This window comes from Oreochromis aureus, linkage group 20 (assembly GCF_013358895.1).
Source record: "Oreochromis aureus strain Israel breed Guangdong linkage group 20, ZZ_aureus, whole genome shotgun sequence".
NCBI lineage: Eukaryota > Metazoa > Chordata > Actinopteri > Cichliformes > Cichlidae > Oreochromis > Oreochromis aureus.
Genome location: NC_052961.1, coordinates 20,927,511 through 20,944,612, shown reverse-complemented (window position 1 = coordinate 20,944,612; position 17,102 = coordinate 20,927,511). Strand labels below are relative to the sequence as shown.

General features: G+C 39.5%; 2 protein-coding genes and 1 non-coding gene across 3 annotated transcripts; 1 reads left to right on the top strand and 2 right to left on the bottom strand.

The window, feature by feature from the left end:
• The first annotated feature begins 102 nt into the window (after positions 1 to 102).
• c20h1orf194 (chromosome 20 C1orf194 homolog) lies at positions 103 to 2,815 on the top strand. Its single transcript, XM_031746816.2, has 5 exons — positions 103 to 299; positions 2,024 to 2,137; positions 2,221 to 2,336; positions 2,415 to 2,509; positions 2,687 to 2,815. The coding sequence occupies exons 1-4, from the start codon at positions 225 to 227 to the stop codon at positions 2,500 to 2,502; spliced, it is 393 nt and encodes a 130-aa protein (XP_031602676.1). The 5' UTR covers positions 103 to 224; the 3' UTR covers positions 2,503 to 2,509; positions 2,687 to 2,815.
• Positions 2,816 to 2,863: 48 nt separating this feature from the next.
• Positions 2,864 to 14,115, bottom strand: smc5 (structural maintenance of chromosomes 5). The gene is made up of 24 exons (XM_031746915.2): positions 13,866 to 14,115; positions 12,624 to 12,765; positions 12,252 to 12,304; positions 11,874 to 12,036; positions 11,651 to 11,785; positions 11,389 to 11,529; positions 11,126 to 11,287; positions 10,877 to 10,948; positions 10,464 to 10,719; positions 10,164 to 10,318; positions 8,439 to 8,552; positions 8,237 to 8,331; positions 7,965 to 8,097; positions 7,492 to 7,665; positions 6,860 to 7,029; positions 6,606 to 6,729; positions 6,282 to 6,404; positions 6,076 to 6,201; positions 5,836 to 5,931; positions 5,155 to 5,259; positions 4,920 to 5,039; positions 4,429 to 4,608; positions 3,994 to 4,089; positions 2,864 to 3,316 (listed from the first exon to the last, which is right to left on the bottom strand). The coding sequence occupies exons 1-24, from the start codon at positions 14,030 to 14,032 to the stop codon at positions 3,182 to 3,184; spliced, it is 3,237 nt and encodes a 1,078-aa protein (XP_031602775.1). The 5' UTR covers positions 14,033 to 14,115; the 3' UTR covers positions 2,864 to 3,181.
• Positions 14,116 to 16,169: 2,054 nt separating this feature from the next.
• Positions 16,170 to 16,535, bottom strand: LOC116325905. Its single transcript, XR_004199884.1, has one exon.
• Between the last annotated feature and the right edge of the window lie 567 nt (positions 16,536 to 17,102).

The window sequence follows — 17,102 nt, the reverse complement described above, 5'->3', positions numbered from 1 at the left end:
CACACACACACACACACATACACACATATAGATATATATATATAGCTTTGTGATAAACCTTCACACTGATCACCGTTTTCCTGTGAAAGGTTTAACCGGAAGTTTGCTGTTGCTGAGAAACCGGGTTGTAAAGGTCTAGCTTTAGCTAGAGTCGTTTAAAGGCCGCAAAAAGAAAAACTCAAACAAAGTCATATGGACCATTGTTTGTAGAACGTCTTCTAAATATGTCAAATCGGGATCCTTTCCCCTCTCCGAGGGTAGAAAACGACCTCACTCTCAGCGGCTACAGGCCGCAGCAGGTGCGTTGACTTTAATAACTATAACTTTATATCTGATTGATGTCAGCAGAAGAAACTTCAGAGAGGCGTTATTGTTGCTTTGTGTTCAACAATTTATACCAAACTGCACATTTGATCACGAGTAGCACTTTATTATTGAGAGTGTAATATGTTTTTCTTTGTTTTTTGTTTTGTTTTTGTGAAATAAGGCTGTAATTTACTTGTAAAAGGTCAACACTTTTTTATAGGAAAAAAGAAACAAGTTATACTGTAAGTAATTTTAAGAAGTAAGTACCGGGTATTTTAGCCGAGAAAATCACGATATTTCCAAATTTTGCATGATAAATATGGTGTTTAAAAAAGAAAAGAAAGAAATTACACATTATTTAGTGTATATGATATTTTTGTTTGCACCATACAGTTTTACTCATATAAGAATGTAATGACTGTTTTGTCTTTCTTGAATGAACTAAACAGAACAAGATCAGGAAACTGTCATAAATGTGACATGGTGACCAGACACAGAGCAAATAATAATAACAATAACAATAATAATAATAATAATAATAATAATAATAATAGCAGTTCTAATAAAACAAAACAAGCAAACAAATGTGTCTCCCTTGGAAAGTCTTTTTCTGAGAAACATTTCCACAAATAAAGATAGAAAACACACAAGAAACACAAAACAAACGTTTTGTTTTTTTTGTTTTTTTTTTAGGTAATTTAAATTACATCTTGATTTCACAAAAACTATAGTGAAATTTTACTTTACTCTGGGGGAATTACACCCTTAGTCGCAGGCTGTATTACAAGTGTTACTTTTTAACAACAATACCATCTGGGGCTTATAAATATAAGTATAAATATATACATAAATATTCTAACACATTATATTTTTGTTCTTTAGTTTCAGTGTTTTGACACCTGTAAGTTTGCTATTTTCTTAGTCTAAAGGATTCTGTTCCACAGCTTTAAAACTTTTTGGTCTGTTTTGAAAAACTGGGATGCTACAACCAGTGTTTTCATTTGGACCTAATTGTTTTCATGAGAAGGTCACATTTACTCCTCAAATTTGGATCTCTGTTTACATCTCACACATAGATTTTTTAGTACTAACATAAAATATTTGATTTCAACATCATATTGTAATATCTATTTATCTATTTTTAACTTACATGTACATAAGTACAGAGCCAGAGGAGCAAACAAATATCTTCTTGTCTGGATTGGAGCAGATTATTTGGCTCCTTTGTTACTTTTATTGTTATTTTAAAATATTAATGACATGTTTTGTTTTTTTAACTTACCGGGGAACATGGTGACACAGCATGACTCAAACAGTCCTAGTATTCCCCTGCTCAAATTATGTATAACCACTGCTTAAGTGTGATAAATAATTAAGGACTGAAAAGTAGATTTGGACACGGGTACCTAATCCTTATAATGTCACTTGATATGTAAGTAACTGATAAATGAAGTAAATTAAATCTAGGTATGCAGTATTAAAAAATACATTGTAAAACATTTCGAGGCACGTTACCTGGTGCTCTTTGCTTAGTTATTGTTATCTAATGAAGTTATTAAAAAATTGAACTTAAATAAGAATTACAAAAACCATTTGTAAGATTTCATTCTACACGGATGTCGTTCTATGCTTAAAAATGTAAATAAGTTTTAAATTTGGAATCTATGCATATCATTTCTTTACTAATTTGGAATTAGTGTTTTTTCTTATCCTGCAGAAAAAAACATACAATAAACCAACTCACATCGCCCAGACTGAGGAACCCTGGAGTCGCCTCCACGACACAGCCACTGTGGCCAGCACCCAGCGGAGTATTTTGAACTGTATGCAGGTATGTTGTCAGCATTCACTTATGAAACCACAGAAAGGCTGAAGTATCTCTACTTTGAACGACTGCTCTGTACTCAACCTCAGACTCCAAACGACAGCCTTGACCTTCAGCTAAACGCGGTCTACGATCACCACAAGAACTGCTTCTGGAGCAAGAACCAGATTTTGTACCAGAAGGAGACTGTCTCTGAAGACCACAGGCGGGTGTTTGTGATGTGATGGCAGTGGTGCATCAGGTAGTTCAACCGTGTTAACATTATTTGTATGTTAATTAACAGGAAAGAGGCAAACTTAGAAATGGAGGAAGCAGAAAATGGAATCACGGTGTGGGTCGACAAACAGAGGCGTTCTATTCGCATCAGCTGACACACAGGTAAAGCTTGGTGAAACCAATCACAATGAAACGCAAATTTATCATCAGCTCAGAGAAACCTAATGCTTCTAATACTGCGACTTCAACCCAAATCCACTGACCCTGGGAGGAGTGTGTCTTTGTCTGGAGTCAGGTGTGTCCAAATACAAACACAATGCACTTATCTTTGCCTCACAGGTGTCTTCAGACAGGGGGCTGCTCTACAAAGCACAACAAGAACTTCAGCTCAGCATGAAGCTTCAAGAGCTAACATCTCTAACAACTGCTGACCTCTGCCCTGAAAATAAACGAGTTCTTTCAATGCTTCTTTATTCTGCTTGTGTTTTTCATTAAAGTGAGCATTAACAACCCGTGTAGAAGAGAAACAGCAGAACATTTTATTCAAATATATAAACACGAGCAACTGTTAAAGACACACGAGACAAGATATCGGCTGCATAAATAAGAAAATGTGCAAATGATGAAAACGGATAATATTATTTATAAACACTTTTCTCTTAATCTTTTTTATAGATGCCCAATACCATTAAAACAAAAACAAAAAACTGCAAAAATGGCAGCATTAAAGATTCTGAACATTAAGTGACAAAGTATACCCAATAATTCTTTTTTAAAAATTATAAACACTCCTTAAAACTAGAGTTTCAAGGAGAACAGGTCAATCCAGAGGGCTCATGCCCTGGCTTTTCTTTCAAGACACCGTCTGACGAAAGCCCTCTCGTCCCACTGGTTGGGGGAGAGCATGTGGGGGCCGTTATGGACGCAAAGGATGGTCATCTCCTCGGCATACGTAAGATTCTGCAGCAGCTGCAGGCAAATACAGCAGGAAGAAATTAAGAGCACAGAGCTGTCATGCATTCATATAAAACAAAACAAAAAAACATTTCAAAATTAAACAAAATATAAAACCTTTTAGCCAACAATCGACTGTTTACATGACGAGCTGTTGGAGAGCAGCACTATTATTATTTCTTCAGTCCAACAACCATATTTATTTCAGGATACCAAACTTTCAGGGAGATACGCGATATGAATAGAAGTACTGCTCAGTCAGGAAGCTCCCGGTCCACAGTTTTCATGCTGATGTTAATGTCAGTGGAGGTTTGGAGCTCTGTGGTTACTGAGTCAGCAGAGTGTTGGTGACTGTGAGCATTATGAGCAAACCTGCTATGTAACTGCAAGTGGTCTGCCACTTCATGGCTGTGGTACCTAACTTCTTCCCTGATGAAGTACCAAGTAAATACCCATTACAGTTGGAATTTGGTGGCATACTATTATCTTAATACAGTGAGCTCTTTAGAACCCATTCTTTTACAAACATTTGTATGGCTAAGTGCTTGATTTTATATCCCTGTGGCAATCTGACTCAAAGATGAGCAGCCCAATACTTTAGTCCAAACAGTCTGACTATTTAGCACATAAACAGCTGCTTGGTAGCACTGGGACTTTCAGTCAGGCAGTCTGCATGAACATAGAACACTTACTTTAGGTGTTATGAAGAAGTACTGGGACGTTGTCTCTTTGCAGGCTGTGCGGACCACAATGTCAAAGACTCTTCTTTCATTTACAGGATCCATTCCCTGCATAAAGAAACAGGTGGGCTCAGACTCTTTAATAAAGGCAATTGATGACTACTGTTGTGTGAATGCCTGTCGGCGTGATCTGAGTTCTATTTATTAAAGTTGTTAAAATGTTAATTTCATGAAAGCAGCGGCACATGAGCTCTGGTCTATTCAAATCTGTCTGTGTGAAGTGGTTTGCGCATAAATGTGTGTATGTGTGAATAAGAAAAAAAATCTGCCCACAAATCATGACAGCAAAGAGAAACTCGTACCTGAGTTTCCCAAATAATTACAGTACCTGTAGCTCACGTGCACCTTTGTTACGGTCACACTGTTGAGACTGTGTGTAAGAACTACCTGATTGATCTCATCCACCACTCTGAAGGGACAGCGGTTGAGCTCCTGCAAGGCCATGAGGTAAAGCATGGTGGAGACACTGCGCTCTCCTCCACTCTGATGGTAAGGTGTCAGCTCGTGGAGCTGGGTGGTGGCGTGAAACTTCACCCGGATGCGGATCCCGTACTTGTCGTACTCCTCCTGCAGCAGAAACACTCAGTATTCTCTTTTTTTGTTTCTAAAGACACTCATAAAAATCTTATCCACTCACAAAAAAAAGGCTCAGATCATAACTTTAATCATCAATAAATCTACTGAATTATGCATGTGAGTACAACCGCATGAGAGGTAACTGTCCTACCACTGATAAACTGGACAATTTAAGTTAAATTATTTTAAGTCCAGAGAGGACACTAATATATTCAGTTAAACTAAATTCATGCTGAATTATGAAGAAATATGATGTGAAAAATAATAAGGCAACCCTCAGTGTGGTGCGACTCTGCGATTACCTCATTCTCTGAATGTAGATCAACTTCTCCTGCACACTGCATGGAGCGAAAGAAAGCACTGAACTTCTCATTTATCTGTTCAACCAGATGTTTCAGAGGATTAAGCCAGCGTTCCTTAGCCTGTAACACAGAAGAAAAAAAGTCCAAATATACACATCATTACACCCCAAGAGCCATTCTGTCGCACAACAAATGATAAACTGGACAATTTCTGTGAAACCAGGTAATCACTCACCTCAGATATGTTCTGTCGGTAGGCATTCAGGGCGTTGCTCTTTTCTTCCAGCTCTTTCTCCATTTGTTTAATCTCCTGCTCTCTCCTGTTGTACTCATCGACAACCTTTCAAGTCAAGAGAGGTGTCAGGATCAATATTTGTATATATTTACATTTAATATTTCAAACAAGAACATTAATGGAATAAACTGTTAAGTAAAAATAAAACTAATTGTCTGAACAAAAGGGCATTTTTAAGTTCTAATGCAGGGGTGTAAAACATAAGGGCCGGGGGTCAGAATTGGCCCAGCAAAGATTCCAATACGGCCCACTGGACAGTTAAAAAAAAAAAAAATACAAAAAACCCCCCACAAGCTTACAATTTAACTCATGCTGATATTTGTTTCATTTACTACAGAAGCATTTCCTTATTATGTAGAAAAATAAGAAATACTGTTGCGATTGCCCTTCTTTTTCTTTTCTAAATGTCTAGTGAAAGTTCTTTCTGCTGAAAGAAAGAGGAACTTTACTTGTCCGGCCCACTTAAAATCAAACTGGGCTTTGTGTGGCCCACAATTTGACGTCCCTGTTCTAATGCATGCTCATTAACATTTCCAAACTGCTTTCTTACTTAAGTTACGACCACGCTGAAGACAGAAGTCCCGCAGCATAAATGAAAACCTGATTTCTATGCGTCCTTACATTTTCACTGAGGCCAGTGAAGCACTCGGCTCTGGAGCGCTCCTCATTCAGCATGGCATCGACCTCATCCAGCGTGTCGGGGAGCTTGCTGAAAGCCTGATTTAACAAAAAAAACAAAAACAAAAAAGAGCTGTGAACTCCTTCATTTGAATTTTAGGCTCTGAGGAGCTGTGTGACTAATAAAGGTATATCATATCATATCATATCATATTCACCAATAAAACTGTGAAGAACACTCACGTTACGCAGGTCTTCGGGTAATGACTGATCAGGCTGCATCTTACAGATCGCCTTTGCTCTCTTCAGCAGCCCTTTGCATTGGTCTGTCAGCTGCACCTTTCTCTGCTCCAGACGGCTGCATTTTTGCTTAAAAAAAAACATGACAAGTAAACATAAATCTGCGATACAAAACCTCCCAATCCTCAGAGAAGGGCCTGAATACTTACATCAGTGGTCCTCAGCTCAGAGGCACCTTCTCTGCAGTCATTCTCGAGCTTGTTCTTCTCTGCCGTCAGTCCCACCGTCTCCAACGCCAGATGCACCTTCTCCATCGTCAGCTTGGCTCTCAGCTGAAGATCATGCAGACAAGTGAATAGAAAAAAAAAGAAGAGACAGTTCTGCAATCATGAAATCGTTTTCACTGACAAATTATTTAATTGTAGATATTTTCAATAATATCTGCTATAAAGGTGATATAAAAACAGAGAGGGCTTTAATGCCATTCTACCACAGCTAACACAAGCAATGCAGTCAGGTTCCCTGACTCATACCTTCATTTGGGCCATGAATGCAGTCACTATGGTCACTTTCTCAGCATTTACAGCTGCAATTTTCTCTTTAGTCTCCTCCTCAATCTTTTTCAGGTCAATAATATTCTGCTCCATCTGCTTCAGACTACACACAGAGGAAGAGACAGATGAGTTTTTGAAATCTCATAACCAAGCTGATGCCTCTGTGAAGAGATCATTTAAGACATATGACAAAAGTCACTGTTAAGCATTTTGTCCCTTTAATTGAAGCTTACCTGTCCTGTTTGGTACTAATTTTCTGCTCCAGTTGTCGTTTTTTCCCCTTTAGTTCAGAGAGACGCTTCTTCTCTGCCAACAGTTCATTGTCACGGCGGTCCAGTGCGACAGCTTCCTTCTGCAAAGCCTTCATCCTCTCGTCGATGTCTCGCAGCTTTGACTCACAGGACTGGTCGCACAGGAGAATGAAGCACATATTAAAAAAAACGTTTGCAGAAAACAAGTGAAAAGTAGGTCAACTAAGTTTTACTAAAGTGTGCAGTTACACACAAAACTTTTTTTCATCAGTTCTGCATGAAGGGTTTTTGGTAATTCCCCCCTTAAAACAAACCCGGCTCATTTTGCCTGCCTAGTATTGTCCAAATTGCCTAACACTCAAGCAATCAACCCCCTCAATCGGACATGCCCCTCAGTGTTTCAGAGCACATTTATTAACAATTTTAAAACCTAATCTTATACACTTGGTGAATTTTGTTAATCCTTGAGTGGTTTAAAGCACATTTTTCTGTTACATGACAAACTCAAAGCGCACATTTATTACTGCTTTACACGGACTTTAAGCAATATAATATACTGAAATGTCTTGAGGTGCTGCTGTCGTTCCAGCTCTCTTCACATGACTGTTTCCCACCTTCATCTGCTGCTCTAGCTGCCGTTTCTCTTCAGCATCCACAGTGATGGTGAGGTACTGGGAAGGGTGTACCGCAGAGTTGCTGGTGCTTATCTTGTTAGAGTAAAAGGACCTTTTGACAGTGTACCTCTCCTCTGTTGTGTACAGCACCTTGAGGTAGGGCTCCTCAATCACCTGAACAAGACAGATCCGGGTCAGTGTCAAAATCTTTCCACCACAAAAGCAATAAATACAACCAAAGTTAAAAGCAACGAACTCCCAGGAGATTTTGATGTTAAGGAGAACGATGTGGGGTTTTATTAGTTTACATTAAGAAGCTTTTTTTGTTGTTGTTGTTGTTTTACTCTAAATACACCTCTCCTCATTTTTCTGAATAGTGTTATTTTGCAAGCTTCGCTGAGAGAAGAGATTACATTTTGAACAATATTCACCTTTTTTTTGTTATTTTGAATAATGTGAGAAGACAAGCGTACCGTTTTAATCATGGATTTGGTTCGCTCATTGCCCACTGGCACGTCATGCACCCTGTACTGGTGACAGAGGTAACTCATGACCTCATCGGGGGCGTCAAACATCTCTCGGAGGTAGGTGAAGAACCCAAAACGCCTGAAAGCCAGTAAGAAGAAGTAAAAAGACGCAACAGATGCACAGATATGTCAGGATAAAAAAAGAACACACACACACAAAAAAAAAACCAATACTGTATAGATTTTTAAAAAACTGAACTAAATTTATTTTCTCTCACCTCAGGGACTCAATATTTCGGGATGGCGGTCGCTTAGAACATGACTCCTCCGGAGCACAGATGGAGTTCACCTTCAAGTTCATCTTGTCACGGACCTGAGGGTCACCACAGATCAAACTCATCATTAGCTTCACTAAAATTTCTAATCGGATGAAATATTTTCCTCCAACCAGGCGACATCGGCAGCCTGCAGCAGTCTGACCTCGATCATAAACTTCTCCATGTCGTCTTTCCTCTGGAAAACGAATGCACGGAGGTCGTGGAATGAGATGTGGTTCTCCACGTACTTAGCAAAGCGGTGATCCTTCACATTGATCTGTAGAATAGAGAGCGAGTTAAGGAAAGTAAACCAATCCATCACTTAACAAGGAAATCTTCGTTTATCCTGTGAGATGCAATGTGTTTGGTAGGGTGGTTCAGTATCATATCACCTGATATAATGCTAGTTATGAATTTTTAAGTGATGGAAAAGTGTCTCATCACACCTCGTGCCACTCTGACAGTTAGACTCTGATGGTGATTCAGCAGCTAAAAAAGGAGCTACTACAACAAACTCCAGCAAAGCACAACATTAAGAAAACTGTTCCCGCTGAAGGTGAAAAGAAACTTGTTTCACCACTTTAGTCAAACAACAGAGGATCACTAAGACATTTGCAAGTTACACCTGAATTATACTTCTGTGTCAGAGCTACATTATAACCGGAATCACGTTTTAGCCAAAATCACTGAACTGGGAGTTCTGGCAACACTGAATAGGGTGTGTTCATTCTTTCTCTTTTGCATTAAATAGTGCCTGAGTCAATTTAAAGTAGTACCTTGTATACAATATTCAAATGATAAACACACACACTAGTGTTAGGCAACATGCTTACCCTCCCATCAAGGCCCAGCTACACTAGTTCACGTGTTTTGGCACTGCCAATGATTGAACAGTATTTGGAAGAACATTTTCGAGGCCCTGCCATTGTTGCAGAATCACTGTAGTACCTCTCCATCTCCAGAGTAACTCGGAGTATCTTAGAAAAATGTTTTCTACGCTGCAGTTAGAAAAAGTGAGGTAGAACAGAGTGAAGTCTCTGTGAAACTTTTGAGTGACTTAGTCGTCCTTCATTGAATATGTTAAAAACAGCCATGAAATGGAGCCATTGTGTGTATTGTGGTACATTTCAACTGATTGTGAGTAAAGGAGAACCCCACCCCATTCATCTGTACTATGTTTGTCTTATGAATATCCACCCTAGTGTGTTTTTCTTTGTACCTTTTAGCTGTAATCTCAGGGGCTGGGTGTGGGGAACATTTTTATTGTTTTAGTCTCTTATCAGAAAACTAAAAATAAAGTTAAAAAATTTTCACGGAAAGCACCACATAGGCTACTTTCGTGCTTATGTGTCACTGTATATAATGCTGTGTCACTACTATTGCACAATAATGCTGTTGGCACCTTGTGGCAATGGAGTCGTGCTCTGAAGCAGCTAGTCTGTCATTAACGACAGCAGCTTGTTGGAAAAAAAGAAAGGAAAATATATTTCATTTTGTTTATACTAATAAATTCAGCTGCGTGCAAGCTGCAATCACTGATAAAACATTATTCCGTTTTTTTATAACATCCGTGAAATATCATGATATAATTTCGAGGCTATATCACCCACCCCTCTTGAACCATTTATAAGCAGTATATGATCATTTAATAAGTGGGTTTTCTCAACTGGAAAACAGAAACATGGCTGAAATTCATCATTAAACATGGAGAAAGAATCGTGGGATTTAAATGTGTTCAGATACGAGTTGTTTGTTAAATCAGAACCTGATCTCATGAGTTTGTGTGGGGGTTTTTTTTTCACTTCTATAATTTAGGGCTGTTGAAAACACATGCCCACACTTAGCAGTTAAAGTGCAGCACGTCCTGTCACAGTTCAGTGAAACTCACCACCAGCATCATGGGCTCGTGGACGTTTCCACGAAAGAGTTGCTTGTTCTGTCTGAGCCACTGGAGGGCAGTGTGTGTGTCCCTGTGACGTCCTCGCAGCTTCTCCTCTTTGGCATTCATCATGTTGTTCATGTCATTGAGCTTCTTCTCCAACACTGGTAAAGAAAATAGAACAGAATCTACGTGTAAATCTGATGGATATAATGTGCTTTTGTCAGCGAAATGTGCGCCCAAAAAAAAAAAAAAAAAAAAAAAAAAAAAGACATCTTTGTTTATGCAAATTGTTTGTGGGAAGCTCACTTCTGGATTCAGCACAAAGGTTGTCCTTCTCCCTGCGCAGGTCGCCCTTCTCCCCTTCGATCTTGGCTCTCTCCTCCTGAATGCGCCTCAGATCAGCGTTGACGGCGTTGATGCGCGGGGTTACATCAGGCTGGTCGCCAACTTTGGCAAGCTCCGCCTTCAGGTCTTCGATGGTTCTTCTGGTGTTGCTGATTCGCTTCTGGTGGTCTTCCTCCTCCATCTGCTTGAGTCTGCATTTTTGTTTAATATCGTCAATCTGCAGAGAGGAGTGGAGAGAGCAGTCGTGTATTAACAAAAGTCTGCTTTATGTCAATTAAGTACAAAGATAAAAAGCACAATGTATTATTAATTTCTTCTGTAACAAATGTAAAACCAGGAATGGGAAAAAAAAACCAAAACACACACAGCCGCACCTCTTTGTTTTTTCGATCCAGCTGATCTTGTTTCTGTTTGCACTTCAGCGAGGCTTCTTTGATGGCAGCAGTCTGAAAAACAACAACCTCATCTTCACCACCATCATTACAGGACTTGTGAACTGAAATTGCAATATGAACTTATTTTTCAGTCTCTAATTCAGAGTTCCTCTACTACAAAAATAATGTATCACTGCATCTGCTCATGAAACTGGACCTGTTACAGAGTACCAGCCTTTGATTTGTCACCTTAGCCTTTATCTGTGCCTCAGTTGGCTTCAGCTGCTCCTCAATCTGTTGGATCTTCTTCACCATGGGCGCCTGGGTCTGCTTTAGGCTTGAAAGCTGCTTTTTCGCCTCGTCACGCTCCTTCTTCACACCCTCAAGTTCCTTACGTGTGGTCTCGTACTCCTAATATCACAAGGAAACAGAAACAGCTTACACAATTAATTCAGTTTCTCTCTCCACATGTGTACTGTGCTCATTTTTCTTGTTTACACTAGACCACTCACCACCCATGGTTTCTTCTTCTCGAGCAACTCGATTACATCCAGATGCCTCTTTTTTTCGTAGTAACGGTTTACATCGTGTTTATTCCTTTCATTTCGCTGCTTGGCTTTCTCCAGGAAGCTTGCTTTCTCCTTCACAATGTTCTACAAAGAAGCAAAGAGCCATGTCGCCTTTACATGTCTTTAAGAGGAGGACAACTTAAAAAACAAACAGGAATGAATGAACATCAAACTTTGCCTGTTGGATCACTAGCTTTGAGCTTACCTCCAGTTCTCGTTCTTTGTTGCGGAAGTTTTTGAGCTCACAGTGGTATTCATACATCTCTGGTGGGCCCACTGACTTCTCAGTTGCTTCCAGCAACTCAATTTTGGACATCTTGGCAAACTCGCCAACTTTTTCCTGCATGGGAAAAAAAGCCAATAAAACAGGGATAAAACTATATATTGTTGCATCTATGCAGCTTTATGTTGCAGTGGCATAAACATACCTGAGGTAGAAACTGACAGAGGTTGCTGACTTGGATGCGCAGAGCTTTGACTTCCTCTTCCACCGCCTTCTGGCTGCACTGCCGATCATTCAACATCCACAGAGACTGATTGTTCTCCGCATGTATCTCTCTAAAAATCACTACGTTACCACCTCTTTTGTACCTTCAAAAACAAAAACAAAGTGTAGCGTGTAGAGTCATATAACTATGCTGAACATGATAATGCAGGTGATGTAACAACTTCTGACAAATTTTCCTTTCATTTTTGAAAAGATGAGGGTTCAGAATTCAAACTTCTTGTCTGAAAAGATTCATGAAGAATTTCTGAAAACATGTAAGGAGTAATGCAGCGTGTGGAATGTATTTCACATAACTTACAGTTCAATTTCAACATGGCCTTTTTTGCAACCACGCTTGACATAGAGCCCAACCTTTAAAAAATAAAAACAAAGTAACATTCAATAATCATCATCAACATCATCATCATCAACAAATGCAGTATCTGCTATGTGAGCTCAATTCAAAGTATCATATTTTGACTGATAAAGGGGCAGGGAGATGAGAAACAACAGTACATGTACTGCAAAAGGGCAATGAAAGATTTTCATAGAGGTATGCTTATCACCACCTACAGCTTGTTTACCAGTCTGCTAACATTGTGTTTATTTTCTGATCTTTTGAAAAAAACAAACAAATCCGAAATAACTTTGGAGTGCATCAATCAATGACTTGTATTGCTCTGTGGCTTACCTTATCACCTCTGCCAAGAACAGCTGTCTTGCCAGCCAGACACAGACAGATGGCACACACAATGCTGGACTTTCCAGTACCATTGGCCCCGACAATCATGTTCAGATTAGGTCCAGGATACACCACAGAGTAGTCGTACGTCCTGTGAGTACAAGGTAGACAATCAGGAGTTTCCTGCAGTGTTTTAGAGTAAAGATGCTCCATCTCGCCTAAAATCATTGCAATCTACACTAACAGTACAAATGAACGTAGTAACGTAAAAGTGGCAATACTGCTGTCTTACACTTCAAATGGCTGTCTGTTAGTGAGACCTGAAGTTTCACACATACAGTACCTGTTCATCTGGTCATACTACTTAAACATTTGTGACAGGCAGACTCAAAGTGAAATACCTATTTACAACCACTCTTATCCCTGCACAGTTACTGCAATTTTGGAGGCAAGTTGACAATAATGCAAATATGTATTACAGATTAACTAGTTAATAAATGTAGAATAGTCTGTATAACAATGAATGTTTACTTAGTCTGCCATAATTTTCATTAAAAAACTTAGAGACAGGTATGGATGACAGTAAGATGAGAATTTATACCAGTAACTGACTCTTGGTTAGTTTTCTGAGTGGAAAAGAAGCTCTGAACAGGTTATCATCTACAGCTACTTATCATCTCTGAGTGTGAACATGGTTTAGAAACAGACTGAAAAAAGGGGGTGCATGTAACTCGCTGTTAAGCTCCACTGCCAGACGTTTGAAGTCCTGTTTTTTTATACAGAATTTATAAGACTGAAGGTACAGGATTTCTATTGACTGGCTGGATTTGGCACTTTGCTTTAAGCTAGAGCTGCTTGTGATTCTCACCCCCCTTGAAGTAGAAAGCAATGGAAACATAATGAGTCATCATGAGGAACCCCTTCTTTAATATATCGAGTCTATTTTAACACCCGCCTTGAATGTGACCCCTTAAATCGTACAGTTAGGAAAGCTCACTAAAATACCTCATTTGGACTTAACTGTAGCTGCTGGACCATATAGTCGGTCTGCAGCAGCTTCCCTCAGTGAGTCTACGACCTGCTCGTGTTTACAGAGCCCAGGGTTTAACTTTTAATCGCATACTGGTGGCAAATGTTAGCATATATGCTATCTAGGTCATCTGGCTGTAGCTATCAGCAGGTAAATCGGGGTGTTCCGGCAGTTTCAGTTTACAGACGTTGACCGATGACAACTGAGGAGCAGCAACTTACAGGAAGTTCTTCATGGTGATCCGAAGTATGGATCCCTCCACATATCGACCCTCCCCCTCGAGTCCTTCGTCCTGACTGTCCGTGAAAATGCTCGATAAGCTTTTACTCGAAGTTTGTGAGCTGCTGTTAATGTGACTGAGCCTCTGTCGTTTGCTGGGTTCGGCCATGATGACCCCAAAAGGGAACCCACAAGACAACCAAGCACGTTCACGCACACGGACAGACACCTCGCGCGCTTTGTCGTGTTGCTGCTGAAAGCCGGTTGGACCAAAAAGATCACGTGTATACACAAAGGCGACCACAGCGCCAAAGCTATCGCGAGATATGAATACAATATTCATATCTCGCGATAGCGTATGATGCTTAATGAGATACAATATTGAATATTGTATCTCATTCATAAATATGAATGAGATACAATAACAAACGTACAGCATGCACCTAAAATGTTTGATTTCCAAGTGATAACATACTATATTAGAAAATAAAAGGAGAGTAGAAAATACTCGAAAACATAATTTAACACGTGCAGGTGATGCATGTTGTGTTAGCGTTAATACGAAAGATTTCTAATGAAGTTCGCAGTTCAGTTATGGGGAGTTTTAAATGTTATTATACCCTATACCACCTATCTATGTATTTATGTGTATCTATGTTGACTAGTTTCCCCTGAAATGCAAACTGATACTGGTCCAGGGAGGATTAGTATGATGGATTAGTGCGAACTCATACAGGTGAGAGTTTAAAAAAAAAAAAAAAAAAAAAAAAAAAAAAGGTGTTAAAAGGGTTATAGATTTGAACCAATACAAAAACACGCTTGTTTGGTTAATTGGTGATTCTGAAGTGGCTTTTGGCATGATGGTATGATGCTTACTCTACCCATGGAGTGCACCACCTTTCACCCAATGTCTTTGAAAGGCTCCATTAATGGATGAGAATGCCAACATGACAGCTGAGCTACGGATTAAAGAGTTTTCACACCAAGGACATAAAATTAGTGAAACAGATGAGAATAAAATGACACCAGATGAATGTCTGAACCTAGTTATGTGCCACTATCAAAGTGGTAAAAAAGTAAGTGCTAAACCTCCATAGCACTGTGCAGCTACAAGTGTCACGAGACCACTGAGACAAAAGTAAACATTTGCTCTCTTAATTATCTTGTACAAAAAACAAAGAAGCTGAGAAGAAATTTTCAAGTTATAATTTGACTTACTTACATTCAAAATCATTTGATATAAGAGTAAAAGCTGTGAAATTCATTTAGTCCTAAAATACAAATTGTAGCCAAAGTGGAACACTCTGAAAATTCGAAAAGTGCCTAATGGGCTTTTTCAAATTAACATCTCCACAGGTCAAAAACAGAAATGTCAAGGCAGTTAAACTGGTCAGAGCAACCACTTAACACAAAACTAATGCAATTTAATTAGTGGTAAACTAAAATGCACTTTAAAGGAGGTCATAGTGCTGATTCGGGGTTAAAGAACTATGCACAGAGAAAGACAGTATTTTATAAAGAAAATAAATACACAAAACGGCAATTGTGTTTTGTCACTTTATTTGTTGGATGATAACTAGAGCAGATTTATCATATTTAGTTTATATGTGGGGATATTAATGAAACCTAAAGGTTAATGAGACTCCTGGAGGCCCCAGGTGAGGTTTCCTCGCTGGCCTGAGACAGCTCAATATTGAAGGCACTGATTTCTGTGCCAGAAGTTTCCAATAAACTTGTTGGAGGCGTTACTGAAACACTATTTTCCAAATAAGGTTAAAAGGTATTTTATTCCTAAAGACTTTGAAATGGAACGGGTAATCAAAATTAAGAGTTATATCTCAGACACTCACCTACATAAAGTAAAAGAGCTACATTGGAAAATTTTCCAACATTTCGCTAGTAACCTTGTTTCGCCGTAAATGTAAATATTTTAAAGCCAAGCCCGTTTTTTTATTTTTGGAAAAACAATTAAAGCTTGTACAGTCAATCTTTGAAAATAAATACAACAGAAGTCAGCCCTTAAATGATCTTCATTACTTGATTGAATTAATCCGGTATAGCTCTGTTCCCACTGTCCCCCTTTCCCTTTGAATCGGTCGCTTTAAGGGAGAAAAACTGCTTTTGACTGAAGAAGCAACTTTAGGACTAACACGCCTAACTGTTTTTGTTTTTACCAGGAAAACTAGCGTTTCGTAAGCCTCGTTTTCCTGGTATTTCCACAGCTTGTCTTAACCGTTAAAATAAGCAGTATGTGACGAGCAGCCGTTTCTTTAGGTCGTGTTCCTCCACGGTTCCTCCTGCTGTGGTTAGATCAGAATCGCCTCTGTACTCATTGACCACTGCGAAGCTTGAGATGAACTCACACTCTCACAGAGCTAGTATATCTGATCAATTCATCACCTCTAACCACGGCACGGAGCGTGGAGGCCCTGAAAGTTTCTGCCGGCTGCACATCGCCACGAAGGCTCGCGAGCGCGTTTCCTATCATCTCCGGTCAGAGCAGAGCCACCTCAGACCGGATCAAATAAGATCAGTGTGTAGGTTTTTAAAATAAACACAGACACGACACAGTCACACATCATTCACGCACTCACTCACTCAAACACTCGACTACTCATTCACAAGCCATTCAAACTATGAGGAATACGGAGCTTCCGCTTCCGGTTTAAAGCCAAAAGCCGCATGGGATTATGGGACATCGACTCCGACGATTATTTAGCGACATCACGTGGCCACCAGTAGTAACACAATATACATAAAACAAAATTATACAACCATTGTGGTGGACCACTGAGAGCTCTGTGTCGTTGATGCTTACCTCCACACCATCACCCAAATCCCCAAATATATTTCATTGAATTAATTCAAATGTAGGTAAAGCTTTTTAAGTGTTAAAAGGTCTTCATCTTCTTCTGGGATCACCACAGCAGATCACCTGCCTCCCTCTTACCCTGCCCCTAGAATCCTACTGTGTTACACCACCCCTCTGCATACCCTCCTTCACTACATCCACGAATCTTATCAGAGGTCTTCCTCTTTTCCTCCTGCCTGCCAGCTCTATATTCATCATCTTTTGTCTTTCATCCACTATCCCTCCTCAGCACATGCCCAAACCATCTCTAAAATTGTTTGCAAAGCTCTCAGCCTGAGTTGTCCCACTGACGTTATTTATTTCCAATCCTTTCCATCCTGATCACTCTCAGTGAAAACCTTAACATTATCAACTGGGCCTCCTGTGT